This window comes from Podarcis cretensis (genome assembly GCF_951804945.1).
Source record: "Podarcis cretensis genome assembly, chromosome: 10".
In the NCBI taxonomy this organism is placed as follows: Eukaryota; Metazoa; Chordata; class Lepidosauria; order Squamata; family Lacertidae; genus Podarcis; species Podarcis cretensis.
In genome coordinates, this window is record NC_137179.1 from 57,372,774 (window position 1) to 57,393,792 (window position 21,019).

Sequence of the window (21,019 nt, forward strand, 5' to 3'; positions counted from 1 at the left end):
GAAATCTTTCCCATGATTTGCAAAACCACCCAAAATGAGTGCATTTACATACCCTCCAACACAGGGGCATCCCAACATTTCTCCAATGAAAATAGGGGTGATCTATTCCATGCCCTCCATAATTTCTCTGATGAAAATAGGGACATCCTAAGGAAATGCGGGACATTTCGGGATCAAATCAGAAACCGGGATGGCTTCTGTAAATCTGAAACTGTCCCTGGAAAATAGGGACACTTGGAGGCTCTGTGTTTAATTTTTATTTTGAGAAGTATTTTTATTTTGAGAAGTAGTTGTGAGACATCTGCAATAATCTGTCAGTTTTGGAGACACTGCAAATTCATACTCAGCAGCATATTATCTGTATTTGTTATGCAGAGCCAGAACCACAAATGTGGGAATAGTGTTCAGGGTAATACCCCCCACTCTGAAGGAGAAGAAAAAACTGGTTACTACCCAGCAGAAGATGACATATAAGTGGAAGTCATCTGGCATCTGGATTATATATTCAATATGCACTTTTGGCTTTTGACTGCAAGGGAAAAAACACATCAGCCCACACAGCATCTGTGCTTCTAATATAATTTGTTCTTCTCAACACTTCCTCCTACTGAATGTTGAAGATTTCCAGACGAATCTGTCTTGCTCTGGGTCCCCAAACCACACACTCCGCAATTACACAGGAGTTGGGTTAATTTACAAGATAAAAATGCAGAAGGCACTCTCTGCTTTCTTCTCAGTATGCAGAATTAAAGCAGGCATTCAGCAAAACGAGCAGCTCCAACTCCTACACAAAAAGTAATGTGTGCATTGACAACACAGGAATTTCCCCTCAAAGCACGTCAATAAATCAGAATCGCGAGCCCCTCTGCCTTACAAATTGAAATTTGCTCCCTCTTATCAAAGCCTCAGTCCAACTATTGCTTGTACTGGATCCCAAACATTGTGGTTCAGTAGCTCTGATACTGAAAAAACAATTCCCTCACAAACTCGGCCTTTCATGTCCTATTTTACAAGCAGAGGAAAACTCGTGCACAACAGGGAATCCCCAATAATAGGAAGAATATTTCCCGTCATAGAAGAGAACAGGAAGTCCCTGTGCATGCTGGACTTATGCCCACATCCCTTGGGTGCAATCCAGCAAAAAGTTTGAAATCCATTCGTCTTATGCTCCCAACCAATTCACAAATTCGGAAAATTACATTTCAGAATCTTGCTGGACGTGTGCCGTTTTAAACTAGAGCTGAAGGAATTACCTTTTTTAAAAAGGTCACTGCACAAAAATTACACCCCGCAAACAGAAACCTAGTGCATAAGGAACTAGGCTGAAGTAGAAACACTCGCATCTGGTGAGCTATCAGAGATTTGTTTTGTTCTTTTTAAAATGTAAACCCGCACCTGCAATCTGCTGCAATATAGTGGCAAGAAAAAAATTACACTCCATGATTTTGCTGAACATCTCACTTATGTATAATTACCATCAAACTGGGGGGACCGAAGAGCACAGCTAAGTGCTTATATAAAAAAAATATTGATACTTACTCAAAGATATACAAAAATACCTACCCATTATCTTTTTATAATATACTGAGATAAAACAGCTACTTAGTCTTATAGGAGAACAAAGCCAGAAGGGAGAAAAAACAAAGGAACAGAAAGCAAGAAAAAAGGAATAGAAAGAAGAATATAGCTAAGTGCTTAAAGCTGCAGCTCTGGACACATTTTCCTGGGAGTAAACCCCACTGAAAACAACAGGACTTATTTCTGAGTTGCCATGTGCAGGATTGCACCGTTCCATTTACATTGGTGGGACACACCTAGCTTTCTGTGCCAGCCGACCACAATCAACTGCAGGAGAATAGGAAGTGGAAGCAGAGCTACTGAAAATGGAAATTATTCCTTGCTTTGTGAGCTTTCCTTTCATAGCCAACAATGGGCACTCTGTATCCTGACAACCTCTGGATGGTGGGCATTATGTGGAACCAAGTTTTACTAAAACCAGTGAACTTATTTCTATGTAATGTGTTGATAGGTAAAGGTAAAGGGACCCCTGACCATTAGGTCCAGTCATGGCCGACTCTGGGGTTGCAGCGCTCATCTCGCTTTACTGGCCAAGGGAGCCGGCGTACAGCTTCCGGGTCATGTGGCCAGCATGACTAAGCCGCTTCTGGTGAACCAGAGCAGCGCACGGAAATGCCGTTTATCTTCCCGCCGGAGTGGTACCTATTTATCTACTTGCACTTTGACGTGCTTTCGAACTGCTAGGTTGGCAGGAGCCGGGACCGAGCAACGGGAGCTCACCCCGTCGCGGGGATTCGAACCGCCGACCTTCTGATCGGCAAGTCCTAGGCTCTGTGGTTTAACCCACAGCACCACCCACATCCCTAATGTGTTGATAGTCAGCACTTATATTTAACTGCATCTGTAAGCCTGCTTAATGGGATGTAGGTGGCCCTATCTTTCTCTGGAATGTGCCCATTACACAAAACACATTAATTTCTATGAAACTTATTTAAGTGTAAACTTGTTATGAGCTTCCAGATAAAACTCAGGGTGTTGAAGCAAGCTTTAATGAAATAAATGGAATTTACATTCCAGCAAAGTGTTTGAGATCAAGGTGATAGTCTAAGGTAATCAAACCATACTGAAGTTTCTGAGAGAGCACGGAAGACCATTTTAAAAAAAAAAACAGCATCATGTGCGACTTAAAATGCCAATATATCAATAATGTTAAGATCCAAAAATTATCTGTAGGCATCAGTTGGGGTATATTATAAACACAACAGTAACCAATTCAACATTTTCTGCTTGTTACAGTCGACTGGCCAAATCACTTCTGGTTTCCTTTTAAACCATCAGAATGTTATATAGCCATCACCATGAAATTGCTACTTTACATTTTTTGCTTGATACGCCAGCCTCCGTGATTGCCTTGAAAATAAGTGATGAAGCCACACAGACCAGCATTACGTTTTCAAGCTACATTTCCTCACTTTAAATCAGATATTTGCTTAATTGTATTTATGCCAAAAAAAAAAAACCAACCCAAAACTAGCAGATACTTTACAAAGTTGGTGCTTTAATGGAGACATTTTTTTAAAATGTTGTAGCCTAAATGAAAAACATGCAAAATATATATTGCTAGCCATGACACTGGAGCAAACTGCAGGCTACAGTTTCATCATTTTTTTATTTTTTCTTGCTTGCTTGCTCTTATATCCTGCATGTTGTTCCCAAGGAGTCTACCATCCAGACAATGACCAGATCTAGATCTGCTTAGCTTTTGTGAAGTGATAGCCTTACATGTGATCTCAGACTATATACCCTGGGACCCAGGATATTTTTGCACACACATTTTCTCATTGTACTCTGCTTCCAACTTACAGCAGGCAAAATACCTTAGCAGTAAGATAAGGCAAAAGTGAATGGCACTAACTACTAAAAAACTACTTCAATTCACAGCAATGCGCCCATTCCAATGATGACTAAACAACCAACAAGAGTGCTGTTTTGCCTTAGCTAGCCAGCTTGTCTGGGGTGGCCAAGACAGATAACCAGCTTACTGCTTAGTAATGCTTTCCGACACATGGCAGCTTAGTCACCTGTATTACTGCAAATCTGGTATAAACTAGGGATGAGGTGGGAAACTGGTTCCATTTAAATTTTAGCTCACATGGAACAGGAAACCATGGTTTCTGCTAAAATACTATACTGTACTGAGTGTCAGAAGAATTGATGCATTTGAATTATGGTGCTGGAGGAGACTCTTGAGAGTCCCATAGACTGCAAGAATATCAAACCTCTCCATTCTGAAGGAAATCAGCCCTGAGTGCTCACTGGAAGGACAGATCCTGAAGCTGAGGCTCCAGTACTTTGGCCACCTCATGACAAGAGAAGACTCGCTGGAAAAGACCCTGATGTTGGGAAAGATGGAGGGCAGAAGGAGAAGGGGACGAAAGAGGATGAGATGGTTGGATAGTGTTCTCGAAGCTACCAGCATGAGTTTGACTAAACTGCGGGAGGCAGTAGAAGACAGGAGTGCCTGGTGTGCTCTGGTCCATGGGGTCACGAAGAGTCGGACACAACTAAATGACTAAACAACAATTGAGTCTCAGGTTCTCACATACACAAACAGGTCCCTTATGAAGCAGAGAAGCATTCCATTTTAAACTACCCACGGAGCCCTGTGGTGTATCCAAAATTTGGGACACTATGATTTGTTTAAAGCTGGCATGCTTTGGCCCATGGGGTCATGAAGAGTCGGATATGACTAAACTACTAAGCAACAACAGCAATGGTTTGTCAACTAGCCAGGATCTGAAACCAGAGTTTAACCCAGCTTGATCTCACCAACTATAATTCAAGCAAACCAAAGTTCCCCACGTCTGGACATCACAGGGAACTCTGGTTAGCAGAAATGTTCCATCAACCTAGGAAAAGAGGGGGACAGGAGAGGGGATTAAAATAGTGAGGGTTTTGCCAGGTTTTCCATCACATCTGAACCAAACTAAAGTGTCAGAAAGTGAAGTCAGATACAGAAGGCTTCTCCATCAGAAGACATCAAAGGCTAAGTCCGGAAATTGTGTTACTTTATCTCATGTTGTACAAAATGCTATGGTTTTCACAGGAAAGCGGTAGGGAGATACCCAAAGGAGTAGTGGGTTTTTCAAACTTTGATAGAGGTCATGTCTGGCTCAGAATCTTTATTCCCAGTGGAACTATCTATCCAAATTAAGCCAGACTTGGCTCAAGCAGGAGTGCTGCATGCTGTCGATTGTGTTGATCTTTCCAAACTCTCCAAATCCTGTGTAATTCTTCTGGCTGATTTTGGGTATGAAATAGCCTGATGCTGCTCCTCAGCAATGGTATGTCACTGGCAAATTTAACACGTTATACCGCAGAAGCTACACAGTCACAAATGCACAGGGGTCATAAGGACTGAAGCCTGCCAAATGGTAGCAGCTTCGCATTTGAACATCTGCTTCGTTTGCGGGTGGCTACAAAACAATCTGGTTTTGTATGTGACGCTGCAGAACACAACCAGAAGGTGGGAGCTGTTACCCACCCAATTTTTCTTTTTAAATGCCATGATGCACACAGGATTCATGGAAACAAAATAAAAAAATTCATTCCAGTAGCACCTTAGAGACCAACTTATTGGTATGAGCTTTTGTGTGCATGCACACTTCTTCAGATACCATGTACACGAAAGCTCATACCAATAACAAACTTAGTTGGTCTCTAAGGTGCTACTGGAAGGGATTTTTGGTTTGTTTGTTTCGACTACGGCAGACCAACACGGCTACCTACCTATAACTAGGACTCATGGACAATGCCTCCTCCAAATTTCATCAGAACAAGACACTCCATATTTAATTTATTTAAAAATATACACCTAGCTTTTCAAGGCAAAGAAGTATTTTGCCTCCAGTGACCGTCATCTTGCAGCGTTTGCCTGTACCCGGTTCCAGTCTAATTTTAGGTTGGTCAATTTCTCCTGGATAACACCATCTCAGAAAGCATGTCCAAAGAACATTACTTGCCCCTCGAGCTCTAAAAGTAAATTTAAAGGATCCCTTTGATGTACCAAGCCACGGCCTCTTCTCTGACCTCTCTCAATGCCCTCACATACTAACTAGTCCTCCCTCCTCCGTCATTTTTACCTCAGCGCCAAGCTTTTAAAGTATGAATCTCTTTTATTTTATTAAGCTATTTATAAACTGCCCTCTGTCAAAAGGTAGCAGGGTGGTGACTGGCCAAACAACAATAAAATACCATCATAAAAACGGCTTCAAAAGGCAGTAAGCGCACAGCAGGACAAAGTAGCCAGCTTAAAATCTGCTCTGGAGGGTAGGACTCGAACCAGTGGATACAAGTTTCAAGAAAGGAGATTCCGACTAAACGTTTGGAAAAGCTCTCTGACAGTAAGAGCTGTTTGGCAGTGGAATGGACTCCCACGAGAGATGGTGGACTCTCCTTCCTTGGAGGTTTTTAAACAAGAGGTTGGATGGGCATCTGTCATGGATGCTAAGATTCCTGGATTGTGGGGGGTTGGACTAGATGACCCCTGGGTCCCTTCCAACCCTATCATTCTATACCCAGGCAAACAGAAAAGTTTTGACCCAGAAGATAGCGTCACGGCTTCTGAAATGTCGGTTACTGGTGGATTATCGCAGAATCTGCTTCATTGTTCAAATGATAAGTTCTGGGATAGTCTAATTCCCATTTAAATTTTCTCCTGAAAGAGCGCTTGCCTGTTTTCCAGGGCAAATGCCATTAAATAATGCTGAGCCTTTTCCTGAAAGGATGATTGTCCTTCCCTCCAGGAAAGACAGAACATCCTCCGAAGAAAACAAAAACGCTAGTTCAGCTATAGGGCCCATCCTGTCTCTAATACCAGGCAGTTCCGAACGCTGAAATTTACAACAGCAAAAATCATTAATTGAAGAACTCCATGCCGTGTGGTTCACTCCTACCTTTGGACAGACTAGGATATGACACAACATTCTGAGCTTGGCATCACATGCCTTACTAAATAAAATACCGTGTAATAAATAAAATACCAAGTGGGGTTACTGTTTTTGTTTGCTGTTAAGTTATGCATTTTTGAGTTTTTATATTGTAAATCGCCCTGTGATTCTCAGATGAAGGCACGTAAATTCAATAAACAAATTAATAAAGTTAACCATCTTGGATAATCTACTGTTATTTCTGTCCTCCACAAATCCATCTGTTATTAAGTCCACATATACCAGACCTTCCAAATGTCCCTATTTTCCAGAGACGGTCCTAAATTTACAAAAGCCGTCCCGGTTTCTGATTTGATCCCAGAATGTCCCGCTTTTCCTTAGGACGTCCCTATTTTCATCAGAGAAATGTTGGAGGGTATGGAATTATGTCACACACACCCAAGCCAGGGGGGGGCCTATACAACCTTTAGAATACATCTGAAGGCAGCCTTGTATAGGGAAATGTTTAATGTTTTATTATGTTTTTATATATTTTGGAAACCGCCTGGAGTGGTGCAGGAGCCCAGTCAGATGGGTGGGGTAATAATAATAATAATAATAATAATAATAATAATAATAATAAACATTATGGAATAGGATGCCCCTATTTTCATCAGAGAAATGTTGGAGGGTATGACATGCCATCATATACATATGACTTGGCTCACTTTTATACCTGATTCCTGTACATAGCCTGTAGCTTCCGCATTATCTGAAAGGATTTAAACCTATTTATGTTTCCACACAGCTTCTGACTTCGTATGCATCTCTCACAGGGATGACAAATTACAACTGGAATGCAGAGAGCCTATTTTCGGTGACTTTCTGTGTACTTCTTAAGAGAAAAATTGAATGCATTGCCCACAAAGCCCGGCACAATGTCCACTTCAGCACCTTGAAAGTAGTTATATTAGAAAAATTGCCCCCTATGTGATTATTGTTATGTACTGAAGTTCTCACCCTGGGCCAGCAGGAGGATACTGTAGATAGTTCAGGTCCACATATGCAAATAAGGGATCGAAAGTGACATTCAGTGATTGGATAGTTACAGAGATTTGTCACAGTTACGTTGTACTGGAGCTCTATATAAGCAGGCTGGCTGAACCCTTCAGTTCAGTTCTGTTCTGGCCTGTGAATAAACAAGAGCTGTTTGAAGAATCGCTGTGTCGTCTGATAGGTTCACCCACAACTTAACAATTATAAATAAGGAATGGTAAAATAAAACAAGATAGAGAATTATACCGACGACTGATTGAGGAGAGGATCAATATCAGCAGAAAATAAAGGATGGATATTAGCTCTTGAAATCCAGAACTTGGGGGGTCCCATTGAAATTAATTAATTTGGACTATAATTGGCTGTATTTTTTTATTTTTGAATGTGGAAACATTTGGTTTGATTTGTTATTAATTAGTAAGTAATTTTATTTACGGCCATAGGCCCATACAGGTAAAAACGAGACATAAATAACAACTTGTGCACGTGGGGAAAACAGCCACTAAAGCACCACTATAACAATAAAATACTATAGAATAGAATGGCCTACTACGCCTTAGTTAGCTTGTAGTGCCCCTTGGCGTCGCTTTTGGGTAAGGACAGCGACCAGGAACCTTGCCACTTTCAGGGTCGTATGAGCATCCTTATCCTGCAAGATTTGGGCAAGGTGGAATTTTGATGGGGTGCCCTCTAGTTTCTGTATGATTGATCCCAACAAATTTGCCCGTGGCACATTAAACAGGGGGCAAGTGAACATAATGTGCTGGAGTGACTCCGGTGTCTCCTTATCACATTCGCACATGGCGGGGGCTTGGCCCTTTGAGAATCTATGTCTCAGGACGTTGGAGGGAAAAACGTTGAACCTCGCTTTGGTGAAGGCCAGTCTTTGGGCAACAGTCGAAAGGGAGGAGAGGTATGATGGAACGCAGTAAGTTAATGTGATACCAATGTTCTGAGGCGAACAAACACCTCCCCGCAGCATATAATTTCGCTGTAGATCGATGTCATCCAGTCTTTGGCGGATCAGTCTTTGAGCAGTAATTTGGTCTAGTTTTAGGGAATCTGAAGGAGAGATTCCATAACTCAGGAGTTTGGCATGAATTCTACTAGTCCAAGGGCTAGAGAATTCATCTTGCCATAAGCATTGGACAAGGTAGTGGTTTGGTAGTCTATGCCACAATGATAACCAATAATTGAAGACTTGCTTCCACAGGCAAGTTTCTAAGGATGCGATCTTCAATTCTAGTCGCATGGCTGCGTTGCTTACGCACAGAGGGAGCATAAGGAGCCGACGTAGAAATTGATTTTGCAGTGTCTCGAGAGAAGCAAGATCTGTCATCACAGCCCAAAGCGGGGCAGCATAAGCAAGCACGGCAACCACTTTTTTTTTATTTTTGAATGTGGAAACATTTGGTTTGATTTGTTATTAATATGAATGGGTTTTTTAAATTGGAAAATGAATAAAAATTATTTACCAAAAAAAAAAAAGTAGTTATATTTTACTTAAAATTTGAGAATCGCTCGTTTTCCCTGCCGCACTAAACAATATGTATTGCAGGCTTCGGGAGATCGGAAACCAAAAGGTCTCTTCAGTGCTACTTTACTTCAAGTAATAGATAATGTACCTTAAAAGCAACTACCTTCCAAGAACCTGCTGTAACAAGTCTGTGTAAAAACAATAAAGCAACAGGGGCCTTTTTTAGAAACACCAAGTTTAGGCCTGTCCAGATTAGATAGCTGTTGATTTCTGAAAGAAGGCAAATTTCTCACCAACAATCTTAAGTCAGAGACTTAAGACAGAGAAACTCTCTTCAGTGATGAGAGTTGGTGGTAGTATTCTAAAAGGGGTTGGTTTTCTTTCTTTCTTTACTGAAATATCTGTTTTCAAACCGCTCTTTCATAAGATATATCAAAGTGGTTTACAACGTACAAAATAGAATAACATCAGTAGAACTATCATCTACCAATCCCTACAGTATGTTCCAGTGCAAACAATGCTTAAACATAGATTCAGGTAGGTAGCCGTGTTGGTCTGAAGCAGTTGAAATATTTCAAATGCTTAAACATAGTTTAGCGCTGCGTTTTGCAGCCTTAACCTGGATAAGACCCCTCAAAGCAAACAGTTACTTGGTAAAAGCATGGGTTCGCTTGCCAAATTAAGCTCTCGCCTGGCAGGCCATATAGCTGTTCAAGTTTAATGTTTGTATATTTTATATTAAAGTTTTATTTTGTTTTGTAACCTGTCCTGGGATCACGAAAAGTTGACACCACGCAAACAAACAAAAAACGGCAATGTGGTTTTGAGTCCTTGTTTGCAGCCAAATGTTAACTACTGATTAAGTACTAAGTAAGTCCTTGTGTTCCACGATTGACTCCTGCTGAGCTAATTCTGTTGGAATCCTTTGCACAGGAATACAGGAATAAGCCATATTAAACCCAGTGGATTCCGTTGGAACTGCAAAAATGGCAATAAAGGTCTATCCAAGAAATCCAGCGCTCCTCTCCAATACTTGTGACAAAACCAATCAATCAATCTCCATGGGTTTGACCACTGAATTTTGTGGGGGAATATTTTCATATTGTATATGTTATGAAACAAGAACAGTGGGCTAGCCGTTGCAGGATAGGATTGTTGGTATTGCCCTTTAAGACTGATAGTGCACACCTGAGTAATCACACCTAAGTACAATAGTACCTCGGTTTACGAACTTAATCTGTTCCGGAAGTCCATTCTTAAACCAAAACCGTTCTTAAACCGAGGCGCGCTTACCCTAATGAGGCCTCCCACCGCCAGTGCCCTTCCACCATTCGGATTCCGTTCTTAGAGTGAGGTAAAGTTCGCAAACCAAGACACTACTTCCAGTTTTGTGGAGTTCATAAACCGAATCGTTTGTAAACAGGGCTGTTCTTAAACCAAAGTACCACTGTAAAAGGTAAAGGACCCCTGGACGGTTACAACCAGTCAAAGGCGACTATGGGGTTGCGGCGCTCATCTCACTTTCAGGCTGAGGGAGCCGGCGTTTGTCCGCAGACAGCTTTCTGGGTCATGTGGCCAGCATGACTAAACCACTTCTGGTGCAACGGGACACTGTGACAGGAGCCAGAGCGCATGGAAACGCTATTTATCTTCCTGCTACAGCGGTATTTATCTACTTGCACTGGTATGCTTTTGAACTGCTAGGTTAGCAGGAGCTGGGACAGAGCAACGGGAGCTTACCCTGTCAAAGGGATTCGAACCACCAACCTTCTGATCAGCAAGCCCAAGAGGCTCAGTGATTTAGACCACAGCGCCACCCACATCCCTTTAAGACTGACAGTGCACACCTGAGTAATCCCACCTAAGTAATCGCTACTCAACGCCAATCAGCACCACCTTTTCTAAGTTCCAAATGTGCCCGTGACCCTGAAAAGGTTCAGGACCCCTAACCACACACTGGAATTAAAACCATTTCAGCAAGTACACAACACTGTGGCCTTTTTTTATGTTCTACACGCCCATCTGCCAATCTTTCCAAAGACGCCGTGAAGAAATAATGCTCAAAGGCCAGTGCTTCTGAACCTCTGGAGGAGAGAAAGAAATCATCTCATTGTGCTACAGAAGCCTCGGCTGTCAGATTACAAGATGCCCTTTGGTCCACAGCTGACATGGAGCGTAAGACAACAAATCTGTGAAAATATAAAGGCACCACGACCATCCTTGCATCTTGAGTCGTGGGGCCCACTCTCAAAAACATTTACTCAGAAGCATTTCCAAGGGAATGCCTTACTTCTAGGAAAGTGTAGTGAGGAGAGCAGCGCCATGTCTGTTTTCTTGCTCCAGGGGCACCGAAGGACCTTAAAACGTGTTCTCCCTAGCAGAGAGCACGTGTTGCGGTGGGGGATACAAGCCACCCCAGTGTTGCTGGGCGGATTTGCGGAGTGACTCAGGAAGTGAATTGGTTAATTGGGTCACTGGGGAGAATTGCTTGTTACCAATTTTGAAGGAGGGGTCAGAGGTTTTAAATATTGGATGCCCAACTTTGGGCGTCCTCTTGGCTGCTTGCACCGGAATTGTTCGCTTGACCTTGCTATGCCTGTCATGGGGTTGTCTGCTTTGAGGCAGGGGCCTGGTAGGATTTTTGTCCATTTGGCTGATTGGCTGGTGCCATTTGGTTTTTGCCTACTGCGTAGCAAATCGTCACAACTTGTAAGGTTGGCGGTTAGGCATTGGTTCAAATTGGTTGGTGGAGCGGTAAGTGCCTACCCCTCCAATGGTGGTGCGGAAAGGGAATTCCGTTAAAGGAATCCAGGGGCATGCCATTCTTTTCATCCTTGTCCCTGGCATCGGACTTGGGCCGTGCAAGCCACCAAGAGCATGAGGGTGAGAAGTGAGGGACTAAGGCCCAGCTTCATTTTCTCCCCAAAATTGTTTCCCTCACTGGCTTCTGCTGGAATCCGGAAGTCAGTTCTGTCCCTGGGCAAGGACAGATAGTTGGAACCAATGCCTAAGCAACCACTCACTTGTGTGTATTTGAATAAAGTTGTGGCCAAAATCGTGTCAAAAACGCAAACCAAAATTGATGTGTGATGTGTAAATTATTGCGGGGTGGCTTGGGGACCTCAACACGCAATCAACGCACACAAAACTTGACTGGCACGGCAGCTGAGCACACCAAGGACACACATGCCCTACAGCCATAGTTAGGAAATCTGGCAGCAGCATTTGGAAGGGAAGGTTGCTCGACGGTAACAGAAAATGACTTTGAAATAACTTGGAAGGATTCAGGCTTGGGCATCTCAAGAGTTGAAAAGTCTCTGCGGCGGTTAGAACCATCAAAGGCTGAAGTGGTGGCCAGGATTCAAGAAGAGCTTGGGCGGGAATGCCAGCCAATTCTACGCCTTACGTGGGTAGACGACCCATTTTCCTTCCTGGAAAGAGATCATTGTGCCTCGTGATATGCTTTGCCAAGACTGAGTTGCTAGCCTTTTAGGGTAGCCTTGAGAAGCTGAGCCCAAAGAGGAGAGCTGAAAAGCTCATGAGCGCATGCAGAACACCACACAACATGTTTTGGATTGTTTCTTAAAATAAATAAATAAATAAAAGATTATTCTCTAGGAACACTGTGCAGAGATCGCGTCGTATTGGAGTCCTGTAACATCAGTTAAACTATCATCACAAGTGCTACTCAGAAGATACACATAACTGGAACTTCTCCTGTGTTAAATTCGTAGAATCATAGAATTAAATTGGAAAGGACTTTGAGGATCGTCTAGTCCATAAGGACATTGTTAGAAGAACCACAGAATGGTTTGTAGTACACTGGCGAAGTGTTTTGCAGCCCTTGCCATTTAAAATCATTGCAACCGCAATTGCCCACTTCAGCAAATAACTACAGCAGCTCATTAGTGACATTAATATAGTCATTAAATAGATTGCCCCAGCTGCCCATCTTTGCACACAGTTAGAAACAAAAGCCGTGGTACTTTTCAAAATCCATTTATTATTTAACTAAGCTTTCTTACATTTTTCGCAATCAGTCTGGAGGAGAGATCTTTTTACAACAGTGAATTTATTTTATTTATTAACCTCATTTAAGTCTTGATTCTCCAAGAGACTGCACGTAGAGCAATAAAACGACCATTCGTTCCAGTGCAATAAGGAGAAGAAACTAAAGAAGGGAATCTGAAAAGCAGAGCAATCTAGGCCCTGAGTCACTTGTAACACTGAGACAAACCATGGCTTAGTTGCTTCATGTGGTTGTTACTGATCATCCTCTGATCCTGCTGCTGCTGCCGCACTGCTGGGAACCAAACCACAGTTCAACATAGTGCTGCACCCAAACCCCAATTCATGGTCTATCTCCCCCAAACAAACCATGAGCGGTAAGTCATAGAATAAATCTTAGCTAAGCCTGTGTTTTGTCAGAGAGGGAGAAACCATGAGCTCGCAGTTCAGACATTATAATTACTTTCCCCATTTTTCTATACCACTTTATATTTTTAAGAAAAAAATCCCAAAGCAATACACCGCAAAGCCAAACCATGGCTTAGCTCAGAGCATAGTGTCGGCAGCAACATCAGAGGGGGAGCAAAGTGACGGTACTGACGTCTCACTGACAGGCAGCACACTCGTTTCTTCAAAACTAAGCCATGGTATGGATTAAAATTACATGCAAACCAAGTCTAAAAATCATCCCTAAATGGCCTCGGCCCAGTATACCTGAAGGAGCATCTCCACCCCCATCATTCTGCCCAGACACTGAGGTTCAGCTCCGAGGGCCTTCTGGTGGTTCCCTCACTGCGAGAAGCCAAGTTACAGGGAACTAGGCTGAGGGACTTCTCGGTAGTGGCGCCCACCCTGTGGAACACCGTCCCATCAGATGTCAAGGAAATAAACAACTATCCTACTTTTAAAAGACATCTGAAGGCAGCCCTGTTTAGGGAATTTTGTCATAGAATCATAGAATCATAGAGTTGGAAGAGACCACAAGGGCCATCGAGTCCAACCCCCTGCCAAGCAGGAAACACCATCAGAGCACTCCTGACATATGGTTGTCAAGCCTCTGCTTAAAGACCTCCAAAGAAGGAGACTACACCACACTCCTTGGCAGCAAATTCCACTGTTGAACAGCTCTTACTGTCAGGAAGTTCTTCCTAATATTTAGGTGGAATCTTCTTTCTTGTAGTTTGGAACCATTGCTCCGTGTCCGCTTCTCTGGAGCAGCAGAAAACAACCTTTCTCCCTCCTCTATGTGACATCCTTTTATATATTTGAACATGGCTATCATATCACCCCTTAACCTCCTCTTCTCCAGGCTAAACATGCCCAGCTCCCTTAGCCGTTCCTCATAAGGCATTGTTTCCAGGCCTTTGACCATTTTGGTTGCCCTCCTCTGGACACGTTCCAGTTTGTCAGTGTCCTTCTTGAACTGTGGTGCCCAGAACTAGACACAGTACTCCAGGTGAGGTCTGACCAGAGCAGAATACAGTGGCACTATTACTTCCCTTGATCTAGATGCTATACTCCTATTGATGCAGCCCAGAATTGCACTGGCTTTTTTAGCTGCCGTGTCACACTGTTGGCTCATGTCAAGTTTGTGGTCAACCAAGACTCCTAGATCCTTTTCACATGTACTGCTCTCAAGCAATGTTTGATGTTTTGTCGCATTTTTAATATTCAGTTGGGAGCTGCCCAGAGTGGCTGGGGAAACCCAGCCAGATGGGCGGGGTAAAAATAATAAAATAAATTATTATTATTATTATTATTATTATTATTATTATTATTATTATTAATCCGGCACCTCAACACCAGCTGTGGAGGTATTTAAGTGGTGGGACGTAGAAAAGACCCTCTCTGAAGCCCACACCCCGCTCACCTCAAAAGGTAAGAGACTTACAATGCAGATTTAAGCAAATGGGAATTTTGCAAGGGAGGCCATGATCTTTTGGATTCCCCCATTTGGAGTTTATAGCTCGAAGCAGCATTCTGTTTCGCCCCTGAAAACATACTAGAAGCCAGGGTAGACTTTGCAAGATGAGTACAATAATATTCAATGCAGGACTACCCTCTTCGCAATCTTGCCACTGCATATGGGACTAGTGCTTTTCCCAAGAAGCCTCAACACACTGTAGTAATCTAACCTTACTGTGAAAAGAGCATGGATTAAGTGAGGCAAGATCGCATCTATATAAGAAGATGGAATACCAAAGAAGGAAAGAGGTATTTGAAACCTGGGTGTCGCTTGGGCCTCCAAAGATAAGGTAGGCTCTTATTTACTGAAGATTGGAAACTCCTTACAGACTTTTTGCGTGAAAAAGAAAATGAACTTGATACCTGGGTTTGCGGATTGAAGAAAAGATTGGTTTATAGAAATTAGAATTGTGGGGTGTTATCTTGGTCTGGATGCCTTCAACAATTTTCTATATATAGCTGACAAGATGAAGAATCAGAAGTTCTCCTTTTCTCTTTTCGGTTTGTGTTGTTATTTAGGTTAGGTTTTTTTTAATCTCTGATAAAAAAAGATACTTGAAATTTGACAAAATATTTGTATTCTGTTTCAAATTTTAATAAAATCTATTTTTTTAAAAAAAACCAAATCTGAAAGCACATTCAAGCTGCCAACCTAATCCCTCAGATCAATGCTAAAGTACAGTTCCCAAGATTCTTTGGGGCTGTTTAAAATGATATGATACGCTTTAAAGCAGGGGTCAGCAAAGTTTTTGTGGCTTGGGCCAGTTCATGGTCCCACAGACGCTGCGGTCGGCCGGAGTGTGTGTCTGTGTGTGCGCATGCATGCGCAAATACTATTTGCAGCGCTCCTTCCGGCGCAGAGGAGTCGTGCGCAGCTTCCCATTGGCTGCAAGAGCTTCCTGCAGCCAATGGGAAGCTGGCCAGTGTTGCACACGAGCCAACTGAGTAGACGGCAGGAGTCCCTGAGCAGGCGGTAGGGGTCCATGGGCCGGTTAAATGACCCCCATGGGCTGCTTGTGGCCCATGGGCCTTAGGTTGCCGACCCCTGATTTAAAGGTATACTGCAGATGAGGCCTAAGAAACAAATCTTGGAGGGGTTATATAGAGAGGAACGAACTCGATTCTGAATGGCTTGGATTAACCGGCCCAGAGTGGGGGGGACAAAGCTCCTATCCCAGAGATGTCCCCGAATGTCTCCCTTTTCTTTCTGCCAAATAACTGAGTGCTTGTCATATACTCCAATGGGGGAAATAAAGAACTACAGATGAATGAGAATATGGGTGAAATATGCTCAGAGTCGCAAGTGATTTCATGCTCTTTATTCAGCTCATAGTGGTGAGGAGGAATGAATGAAGGTCCCCTCAAAGTATCTGCTTTATATACATTATTTACACAATGGGCTGCACATGATTGGCTAATTCTGGAATTCTACTGTAAGCCAATCAGGTTGTGGGTTCACTTATATCTGGAGCATGATTGGGTGGTTCCTGCCAACCAATCATACTGCTGCATTGTTCTAGGACCAATCAGACTGCTGCAATTTGGATCCTATTGTTCTAGGACCAATCAGACTGCTGCAGTTTGGATCCTATTCAACTCAGTACATAACACCGGGGCTAGATGAATTCTCAGACAAAGGGCAGGAAACCTCGAGGAAGACGGAAATTGCGGTGGATGGATAAAACAACCAAAACGTAGTACGACACGAGACAAGCACCTGAACTTCGCAAGACCAGATCTGGGTGACAACAGGTAAGACGGCAATGCAGCTTTATCAACCCATTATATAAAATAATTAGTAGTTGGTGTGCTAATGAAGAAAATACGCTGTTTTAACACACAACACTAAAAAGCATCTTAGAAAAAGCATCACATCTGAATGCAAACCCCATGTCAGCCCCAAAGAGGCAGGTTTGAAGGGGGCACCAGCAACATGCAATCTGGTGGTTTCGTCCTAAATTGGTGCCCCTTTCCCCCCCAATAATTTTTATTGTTTTCATATAAATACAACAAAAACTTCAAACTACACTAAAAGCAGCAGAAATATGAGATGATTGGACCCTACTGAACTCGAAGCATGGGAATCCCCAACAAAAATTTTATAATTTGGAAAATATTTGGACTTTATGATATGTATTTGTATAATTTGGAATAATTAATGTGATTTGATTGGATTGTTAAAATGGAAAACTTAATAAAAATTACTATAAAAAACCAACAACATCAAACTACACTTACTTGTCCAGTGGTACATTCTCACTCAGTTTCGTATGGAGTAAACAGTACACAAGTAGTACATCTATTTATGCACTCTCAATTTAAGTATCCTCTCTGCAGAGATTCTTGTGTTGGGGAAGCCAATCTTGGCCATGGATTTACGTACAGGACAGCAGCCACCTAGAGGAGGGAGCTCAGAGCTCAGAGCCAGTACCAGCACCTGTGGGCCCGTCAGGATTCTAGGCGCCCAGCAGCTGCCTAAGGGTACGAATGTCACACACTGTAGGCCAGATGCTATTTGCATAAAATCAGTTGTGTTACTAGGAAAACACAGCAGTGGAAAACCCGCATGCACCTTCTAATATATGTATCCACCCTAAAGACCACATTTGACCATGATGTCAGGCTGTCAGGTTTTTGGAGCCCAGTTCCACTTTTCCTCTGATGAATGAGCAGTCCCTGTCAAAGAGTAGGGATCCTGCAGCCATCCAGATGTTGTTGAACTACAACTCTCATGATCTTTAACCATTGGTCACGCTGGCCAGGACCAATGTGAGTTGAGGAGGGCCACGGGTTCCCTATTCCTGCTCTATAACATAAATTCATCATGGCTAGGTCGGCAGAGCCTTTTCAGGGGTGGCCACACACATCTTTGGAGCCCCTTCCCCAAGGAAATTTGCAAGGCTGTATCACTACTGGTTTTTAAGACAACTCTGAAGAAGCCTTTACGTACAGTGGTTCCTCAGGTTACATATGCTTCAGGTTACATACACTTCAGGTTACAGGCTCCGCTAACCCAGAAATAGTGCTTCATGTTAAGAACTTTGCTTCAGGATGAGAACAGAAATCTTGCTCTGGTAGTGCGGCGGCAGCAGGAGGCCCCATTAGCTAAAGTGGTGCTTCAGGTTAAGAACAGTTTCAGGTTAAGAATGGACCTCCGGAACGAATTAAGTACTTAACCCGAGGTACCACTGTATTCTAGTCTGCATTTGGCTAATGGGCAGTATAAAAAAAAGAAGCGTTAGCTGCTCCTAATTCTAATTTAAATAGTGATTATTATTCCATTTTTATAGAAGATTCTTTTAATTTGTAAACTGCCTCACCCTAAAAGGTAGGTTATAAATTATTTGAATAGAATCCAATTTGTTGATGAGCAATATGGCTAACTGGCAACACTGGAAATAGGAAGGAGGGCATGAAAATGCCCTGCAAGAGCAGATTTGCATACAGAGGAGTAAGCCCAGTGAACTAATTGTCCTTTGGAGGCAATATGTGGAAATGCTGGAGCCTCTCATCTGAGCAGGAGGAACTCACCCAGAAAAGCAGGTTTAGGGCGTACAGCAGGCACCGCAAACACTTCACTGAGTCTTCTCTGGCCATTGTGAGCACCTCTCCGCAAAAAGCTCCATCCTCAGACTCGCTACATCCTCTTAGGAACAGCCACCTCTGACACAGAAAATTTCAGCAATCTTCCAAAAAAAAAAAAAGAGGGAGGGAGAAAGGGAGGGGCAGGAAGAGAGGAAGGAAAAGGAAAATCATTTCACTGATGACAGTATAAGGAGAAAGCCAGCCAGGGGCGTGAAACCAACCGGGCGCCGCAGGACGGAGATGGAAAGTTCTCTTGCTGCAGCAGTCAACTTTGCAAACTTTTCTTTTCTGCTGGCTGTATACGTTTCAACTGAAGTGTCATCTGAGCGTCAGAGGGGACAGAGAGGGGGAGAGGAGCAGCAGCAGCAGCAGGCGCTGGCTTTTTGCACTGCCCCTATGCAAAACTTCCTGGGAGGGGAGGTCTCCTTTCGCCCTTGGCCTCCATTCACACGACGCACGCGGGGTGGCACCCTTTTGAAACCCCCTTGTTTACTGAAGCCACGAGGGCGCTCGCTCGCTCTCTGTCTCCCCCCACTCGCCCGCATCCCGGAATCATTGCTCCGGTTAAGGCGCTTTGACGGGGTGGGAAGAAGTTTCTCCTTTCGTTACTCATTAACCACCTCGATGGCGGACCGACGGCAGGGCGCAAGAAAGGAGACCTCAACTCACAGCAGTGGAGTTCAGGATCGGAGAGGGGGGCGCGTTCTTGGAGAGCGCAGAGCCTCCCCTCTTTGAGCCCGCCTCTTCCAAAAAATAAAATAATTTTTTAAAAAATCATTTATTTGGTTTTTTGTTTTTGTTTTTTGCAAATGGAAACGCCGTTCCCTGTTTTAGGATTCAGGGTAGACGATTGCTTCTGCCCTGGAACTGCTGCTGGGGTGACAGGGCGAGGATGTCAGAGTGGGGTACAGGGGTGCCAACTTTAATAAAATATTGGGGGGGGGGAGCCAGGAAAGCCCCGCCGCACATAATCGATCACAGGACGGGGGGTGCACTATTTGAATGCCCATCACCTTTGGGGAGGCCCTGAAATATTTTAGGGGAGTGGGGTGCGGGTTGCAACAAGAGAAACGGGCGATCGAGCCATGACAGCGAAGGATCCGGCTGGAGCAAGGCGCAGGGAGCAGCCACCGGGTTCCTCCTCCGTCTCCCACCCTCCCAGATCCCGATCCCATGCCATGCCCTGAACTCCTTCCCGGGACAAGCAACGGTGGGCATGGACTCCACGTGCCCCTGCTGCTGCCCAACCTGCCCGAGGATCGCGGGGCAACGCTGGGAGTTGCGCCGGGGAGCAGGAGAAGTTGGTGAACTTACCACGCTCGCCGCGTGGGTTGCAGATCCGCGATCTCCCCCCCAGCTGATCCCGACGGAGCTGATCCAAGGTGCAAAAAAGGAAAAGAGAAAGTGCTCCCTTCTAAAGCCTCTCCAAACCCCGCCAGGTAAAGGAGGGCTGCTTAGGCAATAACACTCGCCCAGTCGCTCGGACTCCCACCTCCTTTCCCCTCGGTGGCTCCACGAGAGGCAGCCGCCAGCTGCACAAGTACTTGCCACGCATGCTCGGCAGGAACAGCAAGAATGGGCTTCTGTCGGGTCTTAGAGACCACGGCTGCCCTGCCGGCTCCTGGGGCGAGGAGAGCGGCATCCCTGGTGATCTGGGCGCGATGCGATGCCCTATTTCTTAGGAAACCCCCCAAATGGTTGAGATTCTTTTAGAGGAACCCCAAAATTCATTCATAAAGCAGTAACATAAATCTGCATTGCTACATATTGGGTGTATATTTCAGTGGTTGAATGCACAGGTTTATGGCAATGCTGTAGTGTAGCGCTTATGCGACTGCGAATAAAAGGTGGCTGGATTATGGAGAAAGCTAGAGAGTTCCAGAAAGACATCTACTTCTGCTTCATTGACTATGCAAAAGCCTTTGACTGTGTTGACCACAGCAAACTACAGTGGTGCCCCGCAAGATGAATGCCTCGCAAGACGAAAAACCCGCTAGACGAAAGGGTTTTCCGTTTTTCGAGGCGCTTCGCAAGATGAATTTCCCTATGGGCTTGCTTCGCAAGACGAAAACATCTTGCGAGTCTTGCAATTTTTTTCACTTTTTTCTCCCTTTTTCTAAGCCGCTAAGCCGCTAATAGCCGCTTAGCCGCTAAGCCGCTAATAGCCGCTAAGCCGCTAATAGCGCTAAGCCGCTAAGCCGCTAATAGGGTTGCTTCACAAGATGAAAATACCGCTAGATGAAGAGATTCGCAGAACGGATTCTTTTCGTCTTGCGAGGCACCACTGTATGGCAAGTTCTTAAAGAAATGGGAGTGCCCGATCACCTCATCTGTCTCCTGAGAAATCTCTATGTGGGACAAGAAGCTACAGTTAGAACTGGATATAGAACAACTGATTGGTTCAAAATTGGGAAAGGAGTACGGCAAGGCTGTATATTGTCTCCCTGGTTATTTAACTTGTATGCAGAATTCATCATGCGAA

At 43.9% G+C, this 21,019-nt stretch overlaps 1 protein-coding gene across 4 annotated transcripts in view; it reads right to left on the reverse strand.

Moving 5' to 3' along the window:
• Positions 1-20,085, reverse strand: part of TSPAN12 (tetraspanin 12) — a 90,529-nt gene extending 70,444 nt beyond the window's left edge. Inside the window, exons 1-2 of one of the 4 annotated variants that reach the window (XM_079994384.1) lie at positions 19,852-20,085; positions 18,484-18,638 (exon numbers count right to left, since the gene is read on the reverse strand). In XM_079994384.1, coding sequence (XP_079850510.1) covers positions 18,484-18,549 — 66 coding nt within the window. In that variant the 5' untranslated portion in view covers positions 18,550-18,638; positions 19,852-20,085. Of the gene's footprint in view, positions 1-17,335; positions 17,357-18,483; positions 18,639-18,758; positions 19,221-19,851 lie in introns of those variants that run through there. The other 3 variants (XM_079994386.1, XM_079994385.1, XM_079994387.1) reach the window with 3 other exon arrangements.
• Positions 20,086-21,019: the final 934 nt, after the last annotated feature.